At 30.3% G+C, this 23655-nt stretch overlaps 1 protein-coding gene and 1 long non-coding RNA gene across 2 annotated transcripts; both read left to right on the forward strand.

Moving 5' to 3' along the window:
• Positions 1-10946: 10946 nt before the first annotated feature.
• On the forward strand, positions 10947-12980 carry LOC131607562 (uncharacterized). Its single transcript, XR_009285340.1, has 4 exons — positions 10947-11104; positions 11288-11552; positions 11660-12403; positions 12500-12980. It is a non-coding gene; the product is annotated as an uncharacterized LOC131607562 (long non-coding RNA).
• Positions 12981-19316: 6336 nt separating this feature from the next.
• On the forward strand, positions 19317-22405 carry LOC131605613 (uncharacterized). The gene is made up of 8 exons (XM_058877949.1): positions 19317-19327; positions 19780-19846; positions 20148-20240; positions 20916-21008; positions 21090-21233; positions 21512-21619; positions 21889-21940; positions 22221-22405. Exons 1-8 carry the CDS (start codon positions 19317-19319, stop codon positions 22250-22252), a joined length of 600 nt encoding a protein of 199 aa, XP_058733932.1. The 3' UTR covers positions 22253-22405.
• The last annotated feature ends 1250 nt before the right edge of the window (positions 22406-23655 follow it).

Genomic DNA, 23655 nt, shown 5'->3' on the forward strand with positions numbered 1-23655 from the left:
ACCGCCCAGCCTCTTTTGACTGTTTCTAAAGACAAGAACAGTTTCAATGAATAACCAATGACATTACATGCAGGAGAATCTATTCTTTAATGTCCCGACATCAGATCAGACATTGTCATTTCAGGTCTGTTACATTGGGAAGCACACTTTATTTCTTTGAATATAGGACATAGACTATCCCCCCTTTTTGACTTCAAAATTCCATTCAACGACTCTATTTCCTCTATGGAACAGAAGAGGATACTTACTGTGACAATGCAATAACTTGGCCCATCCATCTACTAGTATAGAAAAACCAGCTTTCTATGTTGGATGACTCAGAACACAAGACAGTCTATGTTCAAGACTATAGACACCCAAGACATATTCAAAATAGACAACACATCTATATTGAACAACAGAGAATACAAGAAGCAACATGTATTCAGACTAGAATTAAAGACTCTAAACAAAGAAAAGACTCAAAATCTTATGCAAAACAACTGCAAAGATTGACCTTAGATTTGACAGAATCTGAACACTACCCTTAATCCCTGTGTTTATCACAATTTGATAAACATAACCTAAACTCTAGACTTATATTCAATAATAACTATAAGAGACTCAGAAACTGAAAGTAAAAACGAAAACAAAGGACTCAATAAACCTGAGCATAATGCATAACATACCTAGATTTTAACAAATGTCTTGATCAAGAGATGTTTATTTGAGAATTCTGCTTCAGGTGTACTTGTGCAATGGTTGGATCATGCACCATATCAGAACAAGTGATACACACCATCAAAACATATTTTTTAGTTGATAAATCAATGAATGTTCCTTGCTGGTTTCAAGGATAAAACATGTTGTGAGTTATGTCCTGACATCTTATACGACATTGTTTATCTGCTTTTGAGATTAGTCATAGACTTTTCATAAAGATTAAATGCAGATTAACTTTGTCATTGCTGATCTTCAAACTCCTTTACTCCCCCTCACTTATACAAACAGAGGATATCTTTGAACTTAAAGCTTCCTTCACTTGGACTTGCCACAGTTTCCAAATTTAGAATACTTAGTTACTTGCTATACAATATACAGTCTGCCACTTACTGTAGCTTGTAGTAGGATAACTTGGAATGATTAACATCTCTAATAACTTTGTTCATAACCGATTGGTGGAGATAGTAGAGTTCTTTATCAGCATAACCAAGAAAAAAAATAGCCAGCATCTCAACATACTACTTCAGACTCTCACTCTGATTAAGAGATGGTGGATGCCATAGTCTATACCTAAAGAGGAGATTCCCTCAAAAGATATCTGGAATAGACTTTAAGGATGGCATGACACTGAGTTAGTCAGACCTTCTGACATCCTTGATTCTTCAACATAACTTCCTTCTATGAATATAACATAAGGAGGTTCACAACTCATAACCATATTTCACTATGTATAAGACACAGTATTCAGTTCCAACAACTGTTCTATGGTAATGAATCACAATATACATCTGGTTCCTTTGATCAGAAGAAAATACCAGATATAAGCTCATCTTGATTTTATTTGTATAAAGGGATAGAAAGGTATACCTTCATAAATCAGTTATGGCACTTTGAGCAAAATAAGTAATTTCCACATGTATGAACATTGTTGTAGAATTACTAATTGATCGTGTCCTGATCAATCATAGTCAGATGTCTCCTCTTCCAGGTCAGGAGTAGGTTCCAAACATATGTACTCACACTACATTTGTTTAGCACCAGAACATCTGTTCTTCAACTGGTAGCTGCATACCAGCACAGATGTCACAACTTTTAGTGTGACATTTATTCCTCCTTTCAGGAAACCGCATGCAGATTTTATGAATGGCTTTGATCAAGAGTCATTCATCAGCAATAATGAACCATGTCAAAAATGAGTGGACTTGAGAGATTACTCAAGTATCTTTGACACTTCAATTATGGCTGTAGGAATCTTCTTAAAATACTTTCTGTTGAAATAACTTAGACTGTGATCTATAGATTAAGCAGCGGAAAACAGTCTCATTTTAACAGAAAACACATTGCTTACTCCACATCTTATAATAGTAAGCAACACACATAGGGCATAACAACGGTTTCACCCTAACAAATAGCTTGCTTCATCTTCAAGCTACATACTAGACCCAAAAACCTACTCATGATCAGATAGTAACAGATATTACCTTATCATAGTCTTTACTGTGTTGAATGTTGAACAAGGCGATTCAAGAATATTCACTCCCGCTTGAATCTTCTGAATTTTACTTTCTTGGACAACATCTACTGGTCAATTTGGTCTAGCAGACCTACAGTTTGGTCCATCCTTCTCTTCTAGGGACCAAACAATATGAACACCCCTATGTTCACACAACAAACTGGTCCTGGCACCGGTCAAACACACCTAGTTACCAAGATCTTACAACTTTAAGATCAAGTAACTCTCTTCATGTCATATGAAGTCTTCAACATGAAAGTAGTTTAGAACACTACTGCCATCCAGATTGGAATCTGCCCATTCCAATCCACACTAAGTCAAAGCTGCCACTTTTGACAATAGTGTTGCTCTTCAAGCTTCAGTACCTTGTCTGCTTTCACTTCCAGATTAAGCAGAGCAAGTTATCACATGAGGTGTGACATCACACACATCCTTGGTAATCTCACCTTCCACCAAGAAAAACAACATGTTGGAAACACAATCAGCACAACAACAGTAATACTTTCCCCTTATCCAGGACAACACATGTTTCCTTGTACTTTGATGAATGGAAGACATAAGACGCATCTTCATGTCTTCAAGAGCGCACCCTCTGTTCAATTCCTCATTGAACACAATCTTTCTCAGTACTCAGACTTCATGCTCCCTTCATGGTTCTTTATTAATGTTGTATCACAATCAAAAACATTCAGCACACACAATCAACCAGCTTAGAGCACACACATCTTCTTGAGTCTTCAATCTTATCACCCTTCTGCCCAAGAGTGATTTAATCCAAGACAAGAGAAAAGCCAACTGCCACTTGTTGTCTTCCTCTTCTATCTGTTGATTACATCATCTACCTTGCATAAAACCAGAAAGTATCTCCCAAAGATCTCATCCAGAAACAGACAGGATGCCCGCTCTGATACCAATTGAAATTCTGGTATGACAGTCTCAGATGTCAAGCACGATGTTAAGACATCTAGCTGTGCAGATATATTATGCAGGGTATTACAACTGATCTCTTAAATTATCTTCTGACCATGATTAATCTGAGATCATACAAACTACAGAACCATTATAAACATTGCATAGCTGAATTATGCAGAGTCACCTCTGAACTGGTTCTGTTACAGACTGCTTAACAATTGAATACCGGATGTCATCCCTGATGTTGTGACATCGTATAATTAACACAGCAGAAAGTAAATAACACACAGAATTGTTCACCCAGTTCGGTTCAAACAACCTACATCTGGGGGCATACCAAGCCAGGAGAGAAGTCCACTATCAGTAGTATTATTTTCTTACAAACAACCTCAGGTTTGCAGGCAACTGCCACAGTATACCTAATAACTACCCAATGATCCTTCTATCTAAGATACCACACTTAGATACGAGATATCACCATCTCTCTTCCTAGCTCAATACTGTACCAGTTATTCTTCAAACAGAAGTTACACTTCCAGCACAATTATCCTAAGACTAAGAGCCGTAATACTCCCACCTTAGAACTATCTTGAAGTTGCTTAAAAGCTTCCTTCAAGAACAATACTCAACTCATACCTAATGGCTTAGAGTGAGAACAATAATTCTCTTACTTAACAGTTTCGAGAATAACAACACATCTCCTGCCTACGGGCTTTGAGATGGACAATGGTGACCTTCCCACAACTCGGGAGGTTCACTTACACAACAAATCCTAATGTCTACATTATGATCGTTAGGTTTACAAGGTTACAAAGAATCCTATATATAACCTAATTCTAGTTGGACTTGGGCTTGAAATCACAACACTCCTTGCTGTTACAAATCAGCAGATTTCTTCTGCTACAAGCAAGGTCTTTTAATCATAAGTTACCTAATTTATCTCCTCAATTAGTAACAGTTGAATCTTCAATCTTCAGATTTGATTCTTCAATATTCTGACTTGATTCTTTGACCTTTAAAACTGCGCCACATAGGATTCCATAAGGCTTTGTATCTTTAAAACCAAACTGAGCCTTCCTTCCTTAGTTCTGCAGGCGCGATGTCATGGTTGATGTCATGACATTACTTGTAACATCTTGCTTCAGTACCTGTTTTGAACTTATTAATATATGCAAGAGTACACAGTATGACATGCAGCTGCTTCTATGTTTTAGCCAAGCATGAATGCCAATAAGACAATAAACAAGTACTTTCATATGGCATAAGGAGTTTCTGAGCATGAGTACGGACCCATCTGAGGTAGGGTTCCATAGGAATAGAATTCCATTGTCCCAGAGTTTTGCTTTCTATTCTATAGACACTGCCCCATGCATGTATGAACCTTCGTCGGTGTCTATGAGAATCATTCTCGTAATCAAACACAATGCCATGGATAATCATGTCATGAGGACCGTTGCTCCTTGCATATCCGAATTGGCGTAGAGCTAAAGAGGGATTGTAAGTGATGCCTCCTTTGATGCCAAGGAGTGGCACATTAGGGTACTCTCCACAATGATCAATGATAGTAATGTCTCTTTGAAAGAAGTTGTTCCACCGGATATCTGAATGAGACAAAGACATAATCCTGCGAGACCATTGCATTCTTTGTTCATTTCTCAACACTGATCGGGGAAGATGAAATGTAAACCACCTAGCCAGTAGTGGTATACAACACATGAGAGTTCCTCGTTTCTTCATGGTACGAGTGTGTAAAGAATGTAGAATGTCTCCCAGCAATGTTGGTACCGGGTTACGGATTAGGAAAAGGTTGATGATGTGTACACTTATGAACTGGTCGGGATTTGGGAATAAAACCAAACCATAGATCAAAAGTGCCATAACTTCCTCAAAAGCTGGATAACTTTTGTTCTCTAGCAGTAGTCGAGCCTTTTCCAACAAGAACTTGGCAAGCAAACCCTTAACTCCACTCTTTGTTTCCCAATTGGACTTGATTTCTGATTTTCGCAGATGTAAAGCAGCAGCAATGACTTCAGGTTTTGGAATCCTTTCTAAACCAGTGAAAGGTAATTGATCTCGAACAGGCAATCCAATTAGTTCAGAGAATTCTTCCAAAGTGGGTACCAACTGGTAATCAGGAAAGGTAAAGCAATGATGTTCAGGGTCAAAGAACTGGAACAGGACCCGTATCATGTCTTCTTCAAATTTTGAGGTAGCCAAATGGAGTAGGTGACCATGCCTTTCGGTGAATTGAACATTCCTGGGGAATTCTGACACTAAGTCTTTTAGTTCAGACGGTACCGTTGAGATGTTGATTCAGATGTAATCTTTGGTGGCGGGAGCCATTACCTGCAAAAACAAAGGTAAACTCTTTGATCCTTGAAGTGTTTGGTGCAAAAATGATATGCTTATGATGCAAACATGTGGCACACAAAAACAAATCAAACAATAGCCTTAGGTTTAAAGGCTTGTATGAAGCTGATAGGTGATACCCTCCCCACTGAAGTTGAGTTGGTTAAAACCTGTCCTAGAATAGCATTTGGGTTCTATGATCCTTGGAAGTAACATCTCAATACGGCGCTCGAGCGGCCGATCAAAATATTCCTCGAGGATAACTAACTTCGATCAATTTCAAAGCTAGCCACTTAATAGGCCACAGGTCAAGTTCAACTAAAAAGGTTCTAAGACAAATTAGTGTTTAATGACATTTCGGAAGCCTAATATACTCCTTGATCGTTTTCAAGGGACATCAGTATAAACCAAAGTATCGCACTAACGATGACTACCAGATCAACCGTATCGGTACATGCCGTACAGTTTCCTTGGTCTATTGTCATATACTTAAGGTATCTCGAGATTCGGGTTAGAATCTTTCACACAAGCAAAATACCCAAGCAAGCCTTTGAAAAATAGAGCAATCAAGTCAAACAATTGAAAACATCGAAGTGATCTATTCTCTTAAGGTAACCCCTTTTGAAAATATTTTGTTTTTGAAAGTATCTCCCCAGCAGAGTCGCCAGTTCTGTGGACCTCCGATTTTTAATTCCGGGCCATACCTCTGTTCTGTAGAGATACGTGAACTAACTCTTTTTTGTCGCTTAATGCTTTCGCATTTTTTTGAAAATTCACAGAGTCGCCACCGACCTTTTATTTTATCCAATTAAGGAAAGGTTTATAAAAGAAACAGAAAAAAGACCTTTAAGAAATTCTGGGTAAGGGGGTAGGTTATACAAAGGGAAGGTGTTAGCACCCTTTGTATCCATGGTTATCCATGGGCTCTTAAGTTTGCTTAGCTCACTTGTTTTTCGATCACTTTTCAATTGCTCTGAAATTGCTCATATGTGGTTTCACATACTTTTGTAAATTGAATTTTGTAATGATCCGTGTGTGGATGTATACAAAATGCTTGTTTATCTTTCGAAAGATGTTTTGGAAAGAACGTTAACTTTGTAATAACCCGTGTTTGGATGTATACAAAGTATTGTCTTTTTTTGAAAGTTTTGAAAAATCAACAGTGTATGAGAATTTTGTTTGTTTTGATTTGAGCAAGCAAACTAGGAGGTCTACCCTGAGTTGTAAGGTCTTTATCCTATTTCCTTTAAAAATCTATCCTTTCACCGGATATAAAAGCAAGGTTCGATTTTGTACTCAAAACAGTGGAATTTTGACTTTGATTTTGAAAAGAATGAGAAGGGATTACCTTAAGAGGTGCAAGTGTGATTGTGATTGGATTCAGATATTTATCTTTGAAGTTAGTGATCTAACGGTTCAATTTTATCTTTGACATACACGCAGTTTATATGTGCTGGAAATTAAAATGCGGAAATGTAAAGTGCGGAAAGTAAATCTACGCTATTACATCGATTGTGCAGGAAACGTAAACTAGCCTATTTACATGAATTTGACATCCTATACATTTATCTAGGAATTTTAAATTGCAAGAAAAATAAAAGGCATGTTTTTGGAATTTTTATGATTGGTTTTAATTATAATTAATGCATGATTAATTAAATTAAAATGAAGAAAAAAGATGAAAATAGATTTAAACCTAGAAATTAAGTTTAAAATATGTACAAAATATTTGTTAATTAATTTTAAAACAAAACTAATTTTTTTGGAATTTTTGGAATTTGATTTGAAATTGATTAAGCTAATTAATACATAATTATACAAATAATTATACAAATAATTAAAACTTAAAAAGAAGATTATTCAAAATATGTACAAAATTAGTTTATAATATATAAACAATATTTAATATAAAGAACAATTTTTTTTATGATTTTTTGATTGGTTAGAATAATTAAAAAGCCAATATATAAATATATACTAATTAATTATGCAAAATATTGAAATTATGAAGAAAAATAAAATATTTTTATTTCAGAAAATAATATATTATTTTAGAAGTCTAAAAATATTTTTTGTGTATTTTTTGGATTTTTAAAACTATTTTTAATTAATTTAACAAAGAAATTAAAATAAAATAGAAATGTAAAAAGGATACTGATCCTGTGTGAAAATCAATGAAGTCCATAGCATAGGGCTGCTTGTCTGACGCGTTGGATTGGCTTGGAGATTGATCTAAGGGTTCAGATCATGAGGGAGCATGATAGCCATGTGGGAATCAGTGCACATGATTAGTCAGATATTCAAAGTCCACACTGGGACCCACGCTGGCTGACCAGCGAATGAGGAGAAGGAAATCTGCCACGCGTGCAGATAGAAAGGTCAACTTTTGACGGACGAACCACGCTTGGACGCGTGGTCGTCTTCAACCTCCGTCTGCCTTATTTTTTAAACAAATAGCGGGGGTTTTAAACCTCCCCTATTTGTACGTCAGAAACACAACTTTTGGTAGCTTCCCACACCTGCAAAAATAAGCGTTATGAATAAAAATAAAGGACCCAGATCTACTTAAAATCACCTCCTGAACACGATGGTGGTATTAGTTTTGCTATTTGGGCGCTGTATCTATGGATTCGAAGAGGTTGAAGCTTAAGCATGCAAGAACACTTGTTCATGGCATAGAGCTATCTTCACGTGGAAACTCTCATGTTAAAGCCCAGATCTATCCTATGAGGCCTCATGAACTCATTAGAATGATTAGTTTATATTGAGGTTAATTAAATATAGGAAAACGAAAATTGATTATGTATGAATATGAAGAACACTTATGCACGTGATACGACTCTCATGGGACCACACAAAGAGTTTATTCTTACTTTATATGACCTTAGAAGATGATTAGAATGATTGTTTGGTATTGATATTGATTGGAATATTGAATTTGAAAATTACAAAGTATATGGAATTTTTGAGAGATTTGATGAGTTTTCTTGCTATACTCTTGCTATATTTCGTGGGTCTTTTTGTTGTTGATGTATTCCACTTCTTTTATAGGCCAAGGGCTGCTTGGAAGTGAAGCTAAGAGCATTGATTGCTTTGTTGAAAGTTTGATTTTTAAATATTAAAAATCTTTGAAAACTTGACCAAGTCTTGCTCTCCTTCAATGCACTTGCCTTGTACTTCATTTGGCTGCAGAAAAATGGAGATTCTTTGATGAGTCATGCTTGAATTGTAAGCTACCATTTATCCATGCATTTTCCTTTTAATTTTAATCTTAAAATAAGATAAAATCATGCAAAAATGGATAAAAAAAGGTATGGGCTTAGTCTTGGTCGTGGGAGGCCCATATCATCATGGAAATGATGTTTGAATGCTGAAAACTTGGCCCCATTTGGAAAAAATGCCATTTTAATCAATGTTGATTTCATGTATTTTCCCAAAATTTAGCCAACTTCAACAAGGTTTAAATCCTTCAATTTTTGTCATATGAAGGAGATCTTGCACTTTTTGGAAACCTCAAAGAGTCCTCTAACCAATGCCTTTGGTCTCATGTCAAAATGATTTTTGAAGCTCCTTGTGTGTCCTTTTGAAAAAAGTGTCTTTTTGTTGACTTTGAAAATGACCTGTAATGTCTTTGATCATATTTTTCAAATGGGGAATCCAATGACCATGGGATCAATGGCATTTGAAAGATAATTGAATTTCCTTCAAAACAAGCTTTGGTTTGAATTTTTTGGATGAAGGATGAGAGAGTTATGATCAGTCAAAGTTGAGTTGACTTTTCAGGCAAAAACCCTAATTTTGAATCTTAGGGTTTTGTTGATTTTTGATCTTTCCTTGATGAATTATGATCATCCAATGATCAAATGATGAATCCTTTGACAAAATATGGACTTTGACAAAAAATTTCATTTTTGACTGTCTGTTGACTTTTTTGGTCAAACGGGTCGTCTGTTGACTGTTTGAGCTGCTGACGGTGCGTCTGAGTGAATTGAAGTTTGAAAATTTGTATGATGGTACTTTGAGATATATGGATGTGTATGAAATCCATTTGAGCTCTCAAAAACTTGTTGCTCCTGTAAAAACAAGAAAAACCCTAGTCAGGGACTGTTTATGTAGGAGACAGTTAAGCGTACCTGATTTTTGCGCAGTGTTGAGTCTCTGCTAATCGCGTGATATTCAGAAGACTTCTAGAACAAAAATCTTGGAATTTTGAATTGTGAAAGATTGATTTGATTGATGGTACAAAACACTGAGAATTGTACTGCCAGCAGTTTGGCTGTCAACTGACTGTTCAGGTATTGATGTAGCAGTTAGAGTGAAAAATCAACAGTCAAAGTTAATTTTCTTTTTTGTTGTTTTTTTTTTGTTTTTGTTTTATGTAAAAAATGAAAGTTTATTTACTTGACTTGTTAGAAAAACACAGACATAATAAATAACTAATATTTACGGTATGCGGGCAAAATTACCGATAATAACCCTGAAAATCATTTAATGCACAGAAATAGGAATATTTGACTGGCAGAAAACACACAAAATATTATCTTAGTAATTAAGCAATATTATGACAAATAGTACAACATTTAATACTGACAGTACAAATATCACATACTATATTGAACAGTACGACGAATAAACGGTACATTTAAGAAATAAGAAATACGGCAAATTTTAAGAATGACGATTAATGACCCATGCTATGAACAATAACATGTAGATGATTGGGAGTGCAACCATTGCAGGTCCACACTCTTCAGGACTATGCAGGCAGAAGAAAGTCATGATCACCGTAGCAATGGTGATGACTGTAAGAAACAGTGTCTCTATCCACTTTGCCATTCTTGTCAGGGAAGAAGAGAAAATAGATATGAGATAGGAATTTGAAAGATGAGTTGGAATTTGATGTGAGATTTTATGGAAGAAAATGAGAGGTATTTATAGAATGGAAAGAAGGAAAGAGACGTTGGGGAATGATGTGATTCCGTACAAAAGGAAAATTTGAGTGGAAGTAAGATTTGAAAGAAAGTGTATGATAGTGTTGGAAAAAGGAGAGATTTGATTTTTGAAAAAAGAGATTTGAAAAGATTTTTGCAAATAATGGAATATAGTACAAAAATTAGTGGGAAACAAAAGATAATAATAATCTACTTGTTACCAGTACAGTCAGAGTTTCCTGATTCTGCGCCTGCAAAAAGATTTAACTCTGTACCAATTGTGTCAGTACCATTTATCTGTAAATAAATAAATATCATGTGTGAAGTAATAAACAGTATTTGGTGTTTGCGTAAGAATAAATTCAACTGCAAGCCAAATTACTGTATAAGAAAAATTCTAAAAACTAAGTATTTCATATGTCAGGATATTTGTTGAAATAAAAATCCATGATTATATGAGACCCTTAATTTTCAGATTGGAGTTTTCTTGAAAAATATGTGGGCAAATTTTGGGGTATAACACCGCCTATCTCCTTATTTTCGCCGTCAAAATTCCCTATTTATAATCATTTTCAATCTACGATCGCACTTATATAATTTTGATCGTATTGCTTCTTCCCAGAAGAAACGTGCTAGTATTCTCGGTTTGGATTCCAAGCTTGAGAAGAGTCTTTTCATCCCCTTCAAAAAAATCAAGGTTTTGATGCTCTCTTTAATTTACTTTTTTTTGGGGCTTCAATTCAATCCTCAGTTTTTTTTTATTTTTGAGTTTGATTATAATTTGTATGTTTTTCTCCTTCTGCATCGTAAAAGAGAGATTCTTTTTTAATTTTGGGTTGTGGGGGAAAGGGTTTCTTATTTTCTCTGTTGTGATTTGTAGGTTGAATGCACAGTCCCAAAAGATGATGGAACTCTGGTTTCTTATGTTGGTTTTAGGATCTAACACGATAATGCTCTTGTGTGCTCTAGTTTTTCGCTCTAGTTTTTCTCTTATGTAAATGTTTTGTGTTAGTATGCTTTTGTTGTGGTCAATGCTTAAATTGCAGCTATTGGATCTTTGAAGTTGCAATCCGACAAAAGTTGTCGATGTTATGGTTGTAATGGGGCAATAACTATTTGATCCTGATATGGGAACCAATGCTTAGGTATTGTTTTTACCATATAATACTTGTTTTATGTCCATTTATATGATACTAGCATCCAACAATTTACAAATTTTGTATTATCTTTTCATTGATCTGTTTCATCGCAGACCATGGCATGGATTTTGGATGAGTATTCAAAGTTTTACTACACTCACATCCTATTGTGACAGGACAACTTACTAAAAGTATCTTATACAAATGTATCATTTAACAGTACACAATAAAATCTTAGAGTTTTAACATTTTTATGCTACACTTGGGTGATTGCAGGCTTTAAGTAATGGACTTTATAAGAGTGTTTGACATAGGGCTATTGTGAATGCTGAAAAACCAAGGCTTTCAGTGGCTTCATTTCTGTGCCCAGGTAATGAGGCATTAATATGTCCTACAAATCCGCTAACCAAAAATGGATCTGGAGCCATATACAGAGGGTTTACATATCCAGAATACTATAGCAAATTCTGGAGTAGGAACTTGGATCAAGAACATTGTTTGGAACTTTTCAAGGACAAGTAACATTAAGTATGTAATTTGCACAAAACAATGGGAATAAATATAAGGGAGATATTAATTTATCCAATCCTTATTATGAAACAATACATGATGAGGTCTAAAGTTTTACTCGTATTATATTATCTTTTATGTTGCAGACAAACTTTAGAAAGAAGAAGAATCTTTATAGCTTTCATGTAATCCTTTTCTATCACTTTTTGATTCATATTTTCTCATATAAATTTCTCTCCTAAACAATCGAAAATGGAAGTGCGCGACTGCGAAGATATTCTATCCACCACCACGACACAATGCTGGATCTGAAATTGGTTGGAACGAAATTGAAGGATATATTAAAGGTACGCATGTATGCATGCTTGCTCTACTCACCATGTCGAAATACAACTTTCATGCCTAACAATAGATACTTTTTCTTATTGATTTCCTTTTTGCAGGTCTCTAACACATCACTAAATGAAAGGAAGATTATTGTGGAACTTTGCTGGATCTGTTGCTTCTTGCGGTGCACGTCTTGCTGCTGCTGGAATTTTAGGAATCCTTAAGAAAATAGGAAGAGATACAGTTAAGGCTAGTAAACAAAGTGAAGCAGATAAACCACAAGTTTAGATGGCATAAAATCAGGGCCAGCAGAAAAGACTGAATCAATTGTCAAGTTTAAAGAGCGTCTGTCTCAAATAAGCCAGCCAAGAAACACATTACTCCTATTTCAATTGAACCATGATTTTTCAGTGCCGTAGAAATTCCATTAACGTACCCCTGTGTACATCTATTTTGTGTGGCTAACATATATTTTGTAATATAAATTGAATTAAAATATTTATCTTCTGTAGAAAAAAATCTCCATTTTGGAGATTTCCTAGTGAACCTTTTGTTCAAGTCCTAGTATTGTAGTGTTAGTCGGTTAATTGAGATAGTTATGCCAGATTTTTTAATAAATGTTACCATTAAAATATAATGGAATATTGGTCCCAATCTTGTGATTAGTTGAAAACTGAAAAATACTCATTTTGTATTAGATGAAAACTGGAAAACCCAAGACCATAATCATTTTTCCTTGATGAATTTTATTTGGTAGTTCAATTTTAATGTTGGTTGCAGCAGAATTATAACCATCTATGGAGGTTTATAACCCCCGTTAAATTAATTATTTAAAAAAAAAAATAATAATGTAGTTATAAATTGCTTAGGAATTAAATTAAGAGGCACATGTATATACAATCAGTACACAATCAAATCACAAATTTATACAAACATTGACACATAATTTTAAAAAATTAACATTCATATTCTACATAACTAGTAGGATACTCGTGCGTTCGCACGGGACTATTGTGGTATGCACACTTTTGTTTTTAAAATGTAATAAAAAAGCAAATAAGAAAAACTAAATTGTTTTTACCAAAGTAGTTTATTGTTTTTAAAAGAAAGACATATTTTTAAAATAAAAACAAAATTATTTTATCAAAATTGTTTTACATCAATAATATATATTTCTATTTTTCATATATTATAATAAAAAAATATAGTATCTAAAATTAAAAAATCAAAATTAAAATATTAGTAACATAAATAATTAAAAAATAATTCATTTTCCCCGTGTTTGAATTGATACATGATTTTAAATATATTTACTTTTATTTTCTTTAAATATACATAAAATATCAGAACTCGTGTGTTCGCGTAGATTATGATCTAGATACTCGTGCGTTCGCACGGCTACAGGTGTGTTACGTGTATTTGTTTTTAAAGTATAATAGAATGTAAAATAGAAAAACAAAATTATTTTAAGAAAAGAGTTTACTATTTTTAAAAAATCATACATATTTTGATTTATATATGAATCATAAATAGAATGTTTTCATTTAAAAAATTATTTTTATGAATGACATATAAACAAATATTTATGGAATCATTTACTTTTATAAATAGTCAATATTAAAAAATTATTCAAAAAGTTTAAAAGTAATTAAACAGTTTTCAAAATTTTAAAAAATAACAGATACTAAAACTACAATATGTCATTTTTTTAATAGGGACTAAAAATAAAATTTTAGATATTTATAGAGACTAAAAAATATTTGTAAATATTATTTGGACCAATATATTTGCTATATGTAAATATTATTTTTGTTTCGATATTATTTATAAAAATATTTTGATCAATCAAAAACTTATTTCCATTTACTCATTAATTTAAAAGTATTTTAAATAAATTTATAAGAGACATATATTTCTCTTATTCACATTAATAACATATATTACTAAATTATTACATCAATAATATATAGCTCACTTTTACATATATTTTCTTAAAAACTATTGTATTTTAAATTAAAAATAATTTCTTTATAAAAATAATATTAATAAAAATAATTAAAAAGTAATATATTTTTTCCCGTGTTTGAATTCCTAAATTTTTTTTTTTGGCTTTATACCACCGGTTTAATCCGGTTCGGGGGCGAATTCCTAAATTATTTTAAGTATAGCTACTTTGATTTTTTACTAACTGTACAAAAAAATGTAATTATTATTGTAATAATGATCGTGTAGTACAAATTTAATAAAATAATACAAATATTATACCATAATAAGTTTAAAATTTAATACCAATTAATATATTTTAATACAATTATTGTTATGAATTTTTTGTATTAATCAACAACTTATAACTGACATATATATTTTTCGTCTTTTTAAATCAATGACACCGATTTTTTTTATTAATTATTTTAATTGAATTTGGATCAAAAATATTTCTTTACGCGTATATTTAAAAGATTAAACATATATTTTAATTCTATCATATAATATATTAAATCTTAAATTTAAATTAAAAATAATTATTTAATATAGTTGATAAATTCTATAATATTACATGTTTGACCTTTTATACACTAAAATTAACTCAAAAAAAACATTAATTTCATTTTAAAAGCAAGAATTTTCTTATATAGTATTTTATTTTGAAAACCAAGAATTTTGAAAATTATTTATTAAAAACTATTTATTTACTACCAAAATGATTAGAATAATTATTATGATAATGAATAATAAAAAATTGAATGCCAATGAAATTAATCAAATTGATTGACATTTATTAGATACCCTAAAATAATAGAATGAAAAGTTCTATAATGGTAGAATTAAAAATAATGAAAATATTTGAGATTATCATCTATTATTAACAATTAAAACAAATTTTATAATTATTGTTCATATAATTTAACATTTAATATTATCATCGATTCAAAAATAGTACAATAAAAATTAGGGTTAAATTTTTTTTTGTTTTGTAAAACTAACCTTGCCAAATGAAGATTCTGTCGTTTTAGACCTTGACAGCAAATGGCACACTCCAAGTGCCTATGTGGCGCGCTGGATAAATTTGTTGTTTTTATTAATTTTGTGGACAATGGGAATTGAACCCATGACCTCTTGATTGAAAGAGAGGGGTGCTACCACTACGCCAATTAACTTGTTTTGTTTTCTTTCTCAACTCAAATGTATCAATTACATAATACCTCTTTTTCCAAACTTGAAAGAGCTAGTATAATAAATTAATTTATAATAAACTGAAATTAATAATAATAAATTTATTTAAATAATGTTCATGTTATATATTTGAATAATGTTTTAAAAAATGTGAATTAATACAAATTTAAATAATATAAATGAACCTATAGTATATTTTTAGAATAAACATTAGAATCTAGAGTATATTATGAACCTATAGTATATAAATACGTAAACATTAAAAACTGAACCTATAGTATATTTTTAGACTCTATATAAATTTGAAATAATGTTTTAAAAAATTAATATGAATTTAAATAACATAAATATGAAAATTAAAATATTTAATAAATTATAAATAATGTTCTTTATAACGAAAAAATATTTTTTAAATTTGAAATAAGGTTTTAAATTTAAATGTGAGATTTAAATGTGAAATTTAAATAACATAAATGTGAATTAAAAATAATTTGTAAATTATAAATTTTAGTAATATAATTATGAATTAATGGACTAAAATTCTAAAATTAAAAATAATTGTTTATAAATTAGAAATAATTTCCTTGTGAATTAAATAATTTTGAAACTAATAAACTAATAACAGTATAATATTAAATAATGGTTTATATAACAATATTAAATAATAATTTTGAAACTATTAAATAATAATTTTGAAACTATTAAATAATGGTTTATATAACAATAATGGTTTATATAACAATTTTCAATAATAATTTTGAAACTATTAAATAATTCTGAATTAATAATAGTTTATATTGTACAATTTATAAATTAATAACAATCTAATATTAAATAATGGTTTATATTAATTATTCAAAATATTTTCTAATATCATTAGTTTCGGAATTATTTAATTCACAATGATATTATTTTGAATTTATAAAATATTATAAACTATTATTTTTAATTTCAGAATTTTCGTTAAATAATTATGAATTAAATACTTTATATATAATTAGTTTCAAAATTATTTAATTCACAAGGACATTATTTCGAATTTATAAAATATTATAAAATATTATTATAAAATAGTATAAATTAATTTATTATACTAGCTCTTTCAAGTTTGGAAAAAGAGGTATTATGTAATTGATACATTTGAGTAAAGAAAGAAAACAAAACAAGTTAATTGGCCTAGTCGTAGCACCCCTCTCTTTCAATCAATAGGTCATGGGTTCAATTCACATTTTCCACAAAATTTTAGAAATTTCCCACAAATAAATTTTCCAACTTGGAGTGTGCCATTTGCTTACTGGGGGTAAACCAAAAGTCGCCTATATGGCAGGGGGCAAAAATGGTAATAACCCTAAAAATTAATTGAATAATTTAACATTATTGTTAATTTATATAAATATTAAAATACCTTGGAAGTTGATAAAAATAGGTTCTATATTTAAATAGTATATTTATATTTGATAGAATGCATCTATATAAGACCGCAATGTCTTTATAATTCTTTTTAATTATATTTTTTAATCAATAACATAACATCTACTGTATTGTAAGTATATTTTGTTGATTGAAAAATATCACAGTTTTTCCGTATTTGAAAAATAACACACTTTTTATAATTAAATTAAAATTAAAATAATATTAATCTAAAAATTAAATACTATCTGTTTTTTTTTACCGAATTAAATACTATCTTAAATACAAATTAACAATTATTTATTGTAATCTTAATAAAATTTTGCTTTTAATTGAAAACAAAGTTTTATAATGATTATGAATGAATTAATATGTTTAAAAACATATAAATATTGTTTATAAAAAAAACATATAAATATTATAAATTGATTTAAAATATTATTAATAAAAATGTAAAAATAAAAGTGAATCATATTTGTAAGAGAAATAGCGTGGAATTAATTATTGTTAATAGCACAATAAATATAGGTCAAATTATTTCATATTTACTTATTTAATAGTAAAAAATATATGTCTCATATTTAATTATATTTATGAATACAAATATTTGACATGTATTTAATTATTGATTAAGGGCTGCAGAAAAAGAATGAAGAAGTACAGTGGTATAAAGTGAAGAAGAAAAGAGAAGATGTGAGAGATGGAGAGAGAGGAGAATGTGTAAGGGAGGGTAGTGATATTGTGTGTGATAGTGCATTGGTTGATAGTGTAGACACCTAATCTAATCTTAATCTAATGGTCCTTGTTCATTTGAGCCCAAAAAAAAAAAAGAAATTTAGTCTCTCCCGTGAGAGACCTAGGCACATCGCTCACCTTAGACGGCGCCTTAAACTTACATCATATAAGAGAAATGTGTGCTTGTTTTGAAATTTCAACCGGTGACAGCTATTGTTTAGCAATTTCAAGTGGTGACAACGGTGTTGTTTTAATAGTTAGATTAGGATTCTCTCATATTAGCAACAAAGCAACATAAAAAATTAAACATTTTCTTTCTTTTTAATTTGGACTTCATGTTAACATGAGTTGGTGACTAAGTTGGTGACTGACAGATGGTAAGTGGGCTTGATAAAGAAATTGAAGTGATTAATTGGTTGGTTTGGGCCAGGAAATATCAATTTTTTTTGTTAAAATAAATATAATTTTTAATTTATTATATTTACATTATAATAAATATTGATGAAATACATTATTTTATATTATTTATTTATTAATTAAAAAAATAACATCATACTCTCCCCCTTATTTCAAATAGACATGTTTAAAGAAGAGGCATCTTTAATGAAGATGCCATATTTAGTTTTTATAAAACTAACATATTTATATCTATCATATTCACACATATTAGTTAAAATAAAATTTTAAATTTATATTATCTATCCTAATAAAGTGAAATTAATATTTTAATAATAAATAATTTATATAAAATTATAAATAAAATATTTAATGAAATGTCGTGTCATTTTTAATATCACAATATTGATCTAATAATATTTGATTTCTATCATATTAAAAGTGGTTTATTTTGATTTAATTTCATTTTAAATTTGAATGACTTATCATATTAATAGCGGTTTAATTCTTCTTTATTTTCATTATAAATTTAAATGTATTTAAATTAATAAAATTAAATAAGAATGAAATCATTTTTAATTTGATTAGAATTAAATCATTGTTATGTTAAATAGTGGTATTGAAAAAACGACTTTTCTTATTTCTTTCTATTTTTGTTTTCTAATTAGTTATTTTATTTGTAATGAAAAAAGATAGTATGCATTATGAGAATAAGGGGAAAAAGTCTGAAATGAAAAACGTTTCACGTTAGTCTCAAAATCAACCCCAAGTTTCAAAAAAATAACTGTACTGTAGTGACGTACATTCACAATATTGCCATTAACTAGTAGTAGTGCCACACTCATTGCAGTATTGTGGTTAATTTAGTCAGTTTTTATTTAACCATAGTTACTTTTTACATAGTTACTACTTTTTACGGAGTTTGTTAGGCTGAGTAGTAGTAGTAAATTTCTAACAAACTTTTTTCTTCAATCTACCACTATTTTATTTAGGAGTCTCTTAAAATTTAAAATAGAAATGAAAGTAAATACTAATCTCTTGTAATTGAAAGCAAATATTTTATACTGGTTAATAAATATTTAAAATCCGGTACAGTTGTCATAACAAACCATTCCGTTGTGTATTTTTGCAATAACGTCACTTTATTCCTCTATTTTTTCATTTACAAGCATTACAGAAAGAATTGGAGTTGAAAGGCAGAAAGAGAAATCATGAACTATGGAAACCAAGTGAGCGATCCATCTTCTTCTTCTTCTTCTTCTTCTTCTTCTTCTTCTTCCATTTTTCGCTATTTTCTTTGCTGAAAATGCAACGCAATGACACTTATTTGAACACACTAGTGTAGCTTTTGATTTTGATTTCGATTTTGTTTTTTACTTCTAATGTTAGTGATTAATCAAAGGACCTTACAATCAGCTGAAGTAATCTATTGCATTTTAATTTCTCTTTTCAATGCAATGCATGATGTAAATTGTAATGTTTTTAGCATTTTCATTTCAACACACACCTAGTTAAAACGTATTTTCATACTTCTCGCATCTCATTTGGTGGTGGTTCTGTGTATTCACTGACGGTGGTTCTTAGGCGACTGATATCTTGCCGTTATGAGTGCGTGATAGATTGGCTTTCCGTGGAAGGTTCTTTTTAGTTTTATTTTGATTTGGTACTTTCTAATACGTAGTTTCATACTTTTCGCCTCTCCTTTGGCGGTGGTTCTATGTATTCACGGTTGCGGCGACTGCGGTTCAGTGAGTGATTTATTGGCTTCCCGTTGAAGTTTTTTTAGGTTTATTTTGATTTGTTTCTTTCTAATATGTAGTTTTTGTTACAATAATATGTAATTAGAATATTGCATTTAGATGTGAGTTTCATACACATACAGAATACATATTTGCTCACTCACAGCCTCCACATGCTTTGCTTGCTTTTCTTCATTTTTTGAGAATCTTCTGTAATTTTTTAACAATATATAAATCCTGACTAATTGAAATCTTGTTTAAAGTTTTAACAATCATAAGTTATATCTAAAGTTCTAAATCTTATTTGCAGCGTTTTTTTACCCTACGATATGATGGTGCATCCAGGCGAAATCCTGGACCAGCTGGTACAGGAGCTGTACTGTTTGATGAAACTGGGAACCAAGTGAGCCATCCATCTTCTTCTTCTTCTTCCATTTTCTGCTATTTTCTTCTTCTTTGAAAATGTAATGCAATGACACTAGTTTGAACACATTAGTGTAGCATTTTATTTTGTTTTTGATTTTGAGTTTTTACTTCTAATATTAGTGATTATTCAAAGGATCTAATAAATTTATTGTTTTTGCCATCAGCTGAAGAAGTAATCTATTGCATTTTACTTTCTCTATTCAATGTAATGCATGATGTAATGTTTTTAGCATTTTCATTTCAACAGAGTTAAAACGTATTTTATTTTCATACTTCTCGCATCTCATTTGGTGGTGGTTCTGTGTATTTACTGACAGTGGTTCTGTTCTTAGGCAACTGATATCTTGCCGTTAAGAGTGCGTGATAGATTGGCTTCCCATCAAAGTTTCTTTTGACTTGTTTCTCTCTAATTTGTTGTTTTTTTTTTACAAAAAATATGTAATTATTTCATTTTACATAATTAAAATATTGCATTTAGATGTGAGTTTCGTACACATACATAATACAGAATAAATAATGCTTTGCTTGTTTTTCTTCATTTTTAGGAATCTTCTGTATTGTTTTGACAATATATAAATCCTGACTAATTGGAATCTTCTATAAAGTTTTGACAAACATAAGTTAACTCTAAAGTTCTAAATCTTATTTGCAGCGTTTTTATACCCTCCAGTTTGATGGTGCATGCCGGGGAAATCCTGGACCAGCTGGTGCAGGAGCTGTCCTGTTTGATGAAAATTGGAATGTGGTATTAAACTAATGCAACGATTCTATTAGATTATATTCTTTAAGATGTAGATGTAGCTTGCTCATATTTTTTTCTCCGCAGCTGAATCGCTTCCGCAAAGGGCTGGGCTATCAGACAAACAATGCTGCTGAGTATCATGCATTAATTTTAGGACTAGAACAAGCGATAGTGAACGGATATAAGCACATCAATATCCAAGGAGACTCCCGGCTTGTTGTCAAACAGGTTTTTATTCCTATTTCATTACTTAAACTTAAATGTCTACCGGAATGTTGATAGCATGAAAAAGTCCAATTGTTCACAAAATATATATTACACGTGATTTGAGAAGTCAGACTAATGAACAATTTCTTCAATAACAACTATAGGAACTATTCCCTTCCCAAAAAAGAAAGGCTACTTTAGATTCATTTAGTTTCATATTCCTCCTGATTGTTTAGATATTGTTTAAGATTTACCCATTGCTATTTTTCGCTAAGTATACATTTTTCTTTTCTAAACAGTTTAAAGGTAAATGGAGAATCAACAACCCGCATCTAAGGAGCTTATGTGTTGAAGCTTTGGAGCTGAGGAATAACTTTTGCTCATATCGCATCAAACACATACCTAGGGTATTTCCTCTGTCTCAATTGGGTATTACTTATGATTTAATTTGCATGTGTCTATATATATTCTAGAAAAAGACATTTCCAAATGCTAGTGATAACTAAATTATGTTAAATAGAAGCTTGGCATCCTGGTTATGTTTTTAGAGATCACATGCACCAGTGACATTAGGTTCTTAATTACATGAATGTTTACTTTCGGTTCTGACTAAATTATCTCTTTGATTTTTATATCACAACTCCTTATGATTTTAACTATTTTTTATTGTTTAAAGGAATTTAACACTATAGCTGATGCTCAAGCAAACTTGGCCGTCAATCTCCAAGGTTAGACTTCAAGACTTAGGTTTCAAGTAATGTATGATTCTTTGATTACCTACTAGTAATTGAGAATTCCATTAAAATGCAGGCAAAGCTGCATTGAAATCAAAAAGCATCTTTGGTTTTTGTTTGATTTTTTATTTCAATTGATATATTTTTCCTTAATTAACTTTTTGAAAAACAATATTATGAACAATCCGTTTATAGCTTGCTACAAGATTATATTTTGATATTTGTATTTGGTAGGAACACAAAATTTAATGGATTTAAATTTTTTTTTTTGCAGAGGGTCAAGTTGAAGCAGATTGTTTCTATTAATGATTATCTTGAAAGCATGCCACTTTCAAAAACTATTGGCACTATGTTAGATTTCTGTCCGGCAATTTAGCATGTCAAATGTTTGCAATATTGTCAATTTGTACATGCCTCGGTGAGTAGATGTTCACCATTAACACCGTTAGGACTTAAAAGTGTATTTGTGATGTTTGAATCTTACGCTTGCATATTCCTCTGAATTACTACTATTTGCTAAGTTCCTTAAAACTCTTATATACTCACTAGTAACAAACCCGTGCGTCCGCACGGGTTCTGGTACGGGACGCGCATTTGTTTAAGATGTATATCTTTTAATAGAAAAATGTCTGGTACCCGTTAAAAAATAATAATTGAATGTATAGAAATATGTCTGGTATCCGTGAAAAAATAATAATTGAATGTATAGAAAAGTGTCTGGTACCCGTGAAAAAATAATAATTGAATGTATAGAAAAATGTCTGGTACCTGTAAAAAAAATTAATTAAATGTATAGAAAAATGTCTGGTACCCGTAAAAACATTTAGATCAATAAAAATTTGTAATATAAAATATGTGAATAATAGAAGATAAAAAAATATAATAAAAAATAAAAGCTAAAAAAATTATGAATGAAAAAAATATGAGAAAAATTAAAGAGAAATCTTATGAAATCTTACCGTGAAAAATAATAATTGAATGTATAGTTAATAAAAAATATTTTGATCAGTAACTTCATATCCCGTTAATAATCAATATTTTGATCAATAACTTCATGTTCTCATGTACAAATATTAGTTTTATCAATAACTTCATGTACTCGTGTACCTTAAAAAATATTTTGATCAGTAACTTCATGTCCCGTTAATAATCAATATTTTGATCAGTAATTTCATGTCTCGTTAATAATCAATATTTTGATCAATAACTTCATGTTCCATGTACAAAAGGTTTAGTAAAACATAATCTTATTTTTGCATCACATTTTATACACTAAAACTAACTTCAAAATATTATTAATTTTATTTTAGAAGCATAAATTTTCTTATATATTATTTTCTTATATATATATATATATATATATATATATATATATATATATATATATATATATATATATATATATATATATATATATATATATATATATATATATATATTTAAAAATTTACATATCCCATATCAATTTCAACCAATTATTTGACTTGACTTTTTTACTTGACTTTTTCATATGTAGTATTTTGATTTATTTAATTGATTATAAGTCTTTGAAAGTAATATCTTTTCAATCTTTATTTTCGAAATTATTACATTTTATTGCATTGGAATGTGTTTTGAACCTTAAAATAAAATCATTTATTTTTGTTGGCTAAGTCTATTTTATCACCAAAAAAACTTTAACATTAAAATTGTTTACTACCAAAATCATT

The sequence above is a fragment of the Vicia villosa genome, linkage group LG5 (genome assembly GCF_029867415.1).
Source record: "Vicia villosa cultivar HV-30 ecotype Madison, WI linkage group LG5, Vvil1.0, whole genome shotgun sequence".
In the NCBI taxonomy this organism is placed as follows: domain Eukaryota; kingdom Viridiplantae; phylum Streptophyta; class Magnoliopsida; order Fabales; family Fabaceae; genus Vicia; species Vicia villosa.